At 48.2% G+C, this 6,536-nt stretch overlaps 1 protein-coding gene across 2 annotated transcripts in view; it reads right to left on the bottom strand.

The window, feature by feature from the left end:
* Window positions 1-6,536, bottom strand: part of EML6 (EMAP like 6) — an 88,225-nt gene that overhangs the window by 74,330 nt on the left and 7,359 nt on the right. For both annotated transcript variants that reach the window (XM_027693477.1, XM_027693478.1), the window contains exon 2: window positions 4,782-5,149. In XM_027693477.1, coding sequence (XP_027549278.1) covers window positions 4,782-4,978 — 197 coding nt within the window. In that variant the 5' untranslated portion in view covers window positions 4,979-5,149. The remainder of the gene's footprint in view (window positions 1-4,781; window positions 5,150-6,536) is intronic.

A 6,536-nucleotide genomic window follows, 5' to 3' on the forward strand; every position in this document is an offset into this window, starting at 1 on the left:
ACAAAACACTAATACAAAACACTAATACAAAACACTAATACAAAACAGTGCCATCAGCTCCTCCCCAGCCTTCAAACTAAGAAGAAAATTTGAAATTAGGGTTACTTATATCAAAATACTTTCTTTGAGTTTTCATCCAAGTAAAGAGTGATTACACACAACTACCTGATGACTCCTGGTCATCTCAAATCTAATTGAAATAAAGCAAGTTAAAAAGGTGCAGAGAGTTGATGCAAAGAAAGTAAAAAAATATATTAAAAAATGAATGATAGGCTGCTCTGGTTGAAGACTGGAGCTAAATAATGACTATTCTCATTGATATATTGCAACAAATGCCTGCTGAGTTTCTCCCCACTTTGTACTGATCCATGTATTTCTAAACCCACATTCAATAAGATACTGCAACTACATATTCCAACACGTCTGATGCATTCACATGGATATTTAAAACACAAATTTATAGCAGCTTATGGCAACCCTGGGCAAGAGTTCCAATCTAAACGCAGTGCAGCAACCGAGCGCAGGCAGAAGAGGCCACCAGAACTTCATGGAACAAACTGCATTTTCCCCAGGTTTGCTGAGATTGAAAGCAAAGGAACCAACAAAGCTGATGAGTTTTTAGGGGCCATTAATTTCTTTCATATGAAACTTGTTTAACAATGTACTGTCTCAAAACAGTTCCCAAAATACATCCAGCAACCACAGTAACTTCACCACCACTCTACAGAAACTGCTGTCCCTCACCATCCAAATGGTGGCAAGGAAACAAAGTATTTCAGATCTCTTCAAATAAGCACCACCCCATAACCAGAAATATTATGATACATAGTGTTAAATAAAAAGATAAAAGTACAATTATATCTTTGATCTCTGGGGTTTTGATTTGCATAGCTCTGCCATCAATTTACTAATTCCAAAATCACATTTCCTACAGTCAACAGCACACAACATTGCTTCAGGCATCCTAGTCCTTCTTTTCCCCAATGGCAGAAAGAGAAGAAAATGTACAGTCATATTCCAATACACATCCTGTCTCCTGAAACAACCCTCCTAGGAACAAAGCAGGCCTCCAGTCTGTGTGTCAGCACAGTAAATCTCATCCTACTGGCACAGCCGTGGTTTAATCCCAATCTGTCAGCACAGGGGCACTCACACACACACACTGACAGCAATATTCTGATAAATCCCACACTGCCTTACATAAACAACGTGCTCTGCAATCCAGGGATAACAGGGGGCTTTGCAGGTCCCACGCCCAGGCAGCACAGACACCTGGCAGAGGAGCAGGCTGGAGGCACAGTCTCTCACAGGAGGCTTGCTCCAAGGCCACTGAGATGCAAAACTGCTTTTGTAAATGCATAATACACAAAATATCAGATACCACAAGAAACTGGGGTGGATAAAAAGTGCAGGGGAAGTCTTTAATATCCTGTCAAAGGTGTTCCCTCTGTAAGCTTTGCCGTATTCAGGAAAACTGTTTAGTACTGCAGAAACCCTTGGAACTCAAGAACAAGGAGACATCACTACTATGCCAGCGGAAAAATTCCTCAAGGTTAGGAATGAATCTCTGTTTACAAATGAATTCTGTAAAAAGAAATAAAATCAACTCTATTTTAAATGATGAGAAGTATCTCAATTGGTTATATTTTTACTTTTGCTGTTGTCTGTGGCTTTCACATATGCAAAAATCGCAGAACAGTTATAGGAAAGAACTACCTTCACTCAACACTTAATTAAGGGAGAAACAAGGATTGATCTAATTGATCACTGTTCTACAAGTAAGGCACAGCACAACGTAAGAAAACCTTTTGTTCTTTTGAAAGTGTTCCAGCACTGTCAGAAGTAACGAGCCAGCCTTGCGGGTGGTTGTGCTGCACATGGATCCCACATTTGCAGGGATCCTGTGGAAGGCACAGACGCTGCATGCACTGCAAGATTCCCACTCCCACACAAAGGCACTGCAGTTACAATGAGCTGCTGCAAAAGCCCACTTTTAAATTACTCCAGAAGGAAAACAACCCCCGGGTGTTCATATCAGCTTCTGAACCCGAGTCCTGCCCCGCAGCAATGACTGCAGCCAGTGACAGTCAGTGACAGGACACTGCTCCATCCCAGTGTGGCAATGGCTGGGATCTACACCCTCGGGAGGGAGGCAGAAGAACAGGGCATGTTTCATGCTCTTTGATTATAAAGCAAACTTCACCAATGACAAACAAAAAGGACCCAGACCCTTCAGAGGCCAGAACTAACACTGATTCACTTCAGCCACGTGTTGATCCTCTTCTGTAATGACAGGACTTGCTGATCAATAGTATGAGCCACTCCACAACTGAGTAATGTGCAAGAAGAACTGTGTTATATGACTGGCAGCAACAAAGGAACCACAGGACACTGCACTTAAGCAGGGGAGCTCTGGAGGTTACCCACAAACCCCTCCACAAAGCAGGGCTCACCTGGAGGGTAAATCAGGTGGTTCAGGACCTCATCTCATGCTGAAGTCCAAGGAGGAAGAGCTGGGAAGCACAGCACCTGGTGGGGGCTTTGCTCAGAAAACAGGACATTCTGAGCTCACTTGTGCACTCAGAACATCAGCCTTATCAGCCAAGTGCAGTACATCCAGTTCCTTGTACAGACAGAACTCGCCTTTAAATATGGATCTTGGGAAAAATGGCATTTCTCCATTAATCCAATACACGCTGGTCTGCTTGAGCCCAAACTAAATTATGTCCAGCTGCATTATTTCGATACAAACCAAGAGGCAGAACTATTAATCTTGTGAAAACACATTAAACATGCACACCTGACCTTTCCACCAAGGACAAATATCCCCTTTCATGACTTCAACAAACACTCCCATGGTATCAGCTCTGAGAATCACGGGGTCATCAATTTTTTTGCCACAGAACAGCATTCACAAAAACCTTTCAACACAAAAGGAGATAACAGCAGTCCTTGCAAGCAGATGATCTTCCCACTTCAAGGTCTTCTGGTCTCAATGATTTGCAGTATTTTCCAAAATCTGCAAGTTTTCTCTTTTTTAAATGGTGATTCAAACCTCTTTAGAAATTACAACCTGTTGGACTGCAAATGCACACACTGCTGGTCTCAGGCAAGAAAATCCCAACAAAACCAGAAAAACTGGATAAGTACATTCATCCCATTCATGTCAATTGGATGAAAGCTATGAAGCCTAAAATGTGAGAATTTAAATTCCTGCATTTATGAGTCATATCAGTGATGACCACACAAAAAATTATCTGCTTAAAAGTACAAGTATAATATTTGGAACATTTTTCCCTCAGCTGCTTGAATATTAAAAAATAGAGAGACAACCAAAGCATGACTGTCCAACCAAAACTCAGTGATCTGTAGTTATGTAGCTGTGTTTTAACGAATTATATTTCTAGTATTTAATAAGAATTCAAGCCTAACCTCAGAAATATACAACTCTCTACACGGATTACACTTCCTATTCCATAGAGTATCGAAATTTATGCCCATACAACAAGCAAAACTTTTAATGTCATGATACTGCAGATGCATCTAAAATACCTGACTCTTCTCTGAGCAGCCCAGTGTACATTTAAACAGCCTTTTGGAGCTGTAACATCTTTGAAACCAGCATAAACTTCTATGCACATCCACAGTACTTGACAAAACGCTTAAACACATTCCAGAGAGAAGGATGCTACGAGGAGACACAGGAGCCAAAAGCTCTTCCTAGGAAAAGTGGATGGTTTCCATAAGCAGGGCTGACGTGACAGTTGTGTGAGGTGGTTCTGGAGTGTCAGGACTCTGCCTTCGGCAGATGTTTCCACAGCACTCCCACACCATGAGTCACCTGGGACCGCTCCGGTTCCACATCATCAACAAAACACTTCATTCATGCTGAATTGGGTGAACAGGGAGGGCAGCACATAGCTGTGCTCAGAGGAGTGGCATCACCAGGCAACATCCTTCGTGGGGATATTCTAGGTTCACATTTCTGTCACAAAGTAGTAGCTACGACATTAATTTTCTATTTTACTGATGTAATTTTCTGTATTTCGGGCAGATTTTTAGGAGGGTACCTAAAACTCTTTTATTGTGCTATTTTGTGAGGTGCAGTAAAAATCAGCATTCTGCAGGACAAGAACATCAATTAAATCCACTTCTCAGGCAGAATGTGAGAGAAAGAGGCAATAAATCGGACAGATGAAGAGCCAGACCTGTGCTTCTGTAGCCATCTTGCACCAGCATGCTTGGGATTTTTTGCCTGGAGTGCAAACAGCTGAAGTTGATTTTGATTTAAATTTTCCGGATGATATTAAAAGCAGCTTAGTTTGAGCGATGTGTCAGATTTATGGACTCCCGTGCCGGGATTTGGTGAGGGCAAGGAGAGCTACACCTGCCTTCTGTGCGATGTCAGAACTGATGAGCCGGGGTCCCAGCTCTGGGAAGATCACTGTGCTGGAGACGCGGTTTTGCAGCACTGTTGCACTAAGATCTTCCCAGGGCTCAAACCAAACGCCTCGCTTTTGGTGCAGCGCAAGAGAAAAACTTACTGCCTCTCTCTTAATATTGCAACATTTTGAAGCTTTGCTACGAAATAATGATAACCGATAGTATCTAGAAATCCAGCTTTCACACAGCCTGCCGCTAACAAATCTGGGCTGCTTGAAAACGGCAGGTGCAAGCCGAGCCGTAAGAAGCAAGGAGGGGGTATTCTGCCAGCCCTACATTCTCCTCCCTTCCCTTTAAACCCCACCCCACCCCACCACCAGAGAAGTCAGCCCCCTTACCTGATAATATCATCGTTGTGCCCGAGGAAGAATTTCTGGCTGTGCTCCCTGGTGTTGTAAACCACGCCGACTCCGGCCACGAAGTACACGACCTCTTTCCCTGCCGTGTAGTACAGGTTGTTGCGGCACTGGTGGCCCCGGTAGCCGTACACCCACTCCAGCCGGAGCTGGCAGCGCGGAGCCGTCCGATCCGCCATGATAACCAACCCCCTGCCCACCCGCACACAGCCGAGCGCTGACCCGCCTGCCCCCGGCACGCTTTCCCCTTGCCGACGTCGGCGATGCCTGCCCAGCCGCCGGAGCCTCAGGTGGCCCTTGGGAGCGGGGAAGGGGCCGGGAAGCGCATCGGCGGGGCCGGGATGCCGCCGCTCAGCGCCGCGCCGCCACCATCATCTGCCGCCGCCGCCGCTGCCCAGGACGAGCCGCCGCCGCTGCCCAGGACGAGCCGCCGCCGCTCCGCCGCCGCCGCCGCGCCACCAGCCAACTTCTCGGGGGCACACCGGCACACCTACATGGGCAGCACACGGGGCCTGCTGGCCTCCCCAAGGCAAAGTAACTTCTGTGCGTCACCAGCACCACCTGCCAAAGGCTTCCCGCTGCGTCTCCCGGGCGGCACCTTCTTGGCTTCCTGCACAAGGCTTCCTGGGCGCTCCTCTTTTTAACATAGTTACCCTCGGGGCCGGAGCTGAAAGAGAAGAAAACACAAGCCCCGTGGGTTTGAATGGCAGAGTGCACGTGTGTTTAAAAGGGACTGCTGGGACGGGGGGGACTGTTTGGATGAGGGGAGCTGCGCTGGGATGGGCGCTGTGGGCGGTCTGGGTGCTTCTGAGCCCTTCCACACGATCCAACGCTCCGAGTCCTCACAGGAATCCTCTCTTTCAACACCGTCTCATACGCAACATCCAGCATATATATGGGGATATAACCCATCTTTCCTTATCCCCCAGCGACCCAAAACTTCCTCCTTTTGGATTCTACAGCAACCATGTAATTAAAACAATTTTAAATTTCCCATTTTCAGTCACTCCAATTCACCACGAGATATTGGGGGCTGGTGGCTTTTTTTTTTTTGCCTTTTTTTTTTGTACTGTCATCCTTTGGAATGATATTCCAAGGAACGCATTTCCTCGCTTGTGTTCTGCTTTTCCTAAAGCAGAATTTGTATTGTCATTATCAGCCGAGCGTGGTTGCTGCATGTCGTTGGTGATAAGACATCCACCGCTTTATAGTATCGCTCCACAGGAGCCCAAACCCAGCCCTCCAGAAACTCGGCCACAACCGCAGGGAAGAGGACGCTGGAATCAGAGAACCAAACATTCACAGGGCACAGCGCCAGACGGACGGGAAGAGGGGAATTAATTCCAAGGCTGACAACAACCCCTGTACCTTTTCCCACACAACACGCCTCACACCGACGTGCGCGTTGGCACCGCTCACAGCCGGGGTTCACAGCGCCGGCAGCACTCCGGGACGCGGCGGCGGGACTGCCGCCCGCAGGGAACGCGCTGCTCGCCCGAGGCGAACCTCGGAGCCTCCGGACCCACCTCCAGCGGGAGGCCCGGCCCCCGGCGGGCGGGCGGGCGGGCGGAGCCCTCACGGTGCCGCCCCGGGCGGGCGGAGCCCTCACGGAGCCCTCACGGTGCCGCCCCGGGTGGGCGGAGCCCTCACGGTGCCCGCCCTGAGGGCGGGGCCGCCGCGCGCGGCGCCTCACGGGGCGCGAGCCCTTCCCGCCCTTTCCATGGCGCGCGGCGCCTC

The sequence above is a fragment of the Neopelma chrysocephalum genome, unplaced genomic scaffold (genome assembly GCF_003984885.1).
Source record: "Neopelma chrysocephalum unplaced genomic scaffold, ASM398488v2 Primary Assembly neopelma1_91, whole genome shotgun sequence".
Lineage (NCBI taxonomy): Eukaryota > Metazoa > Chordata > Aves > Passeriformes > Pipridae > Neopelma > Neopelma chrysocephalum.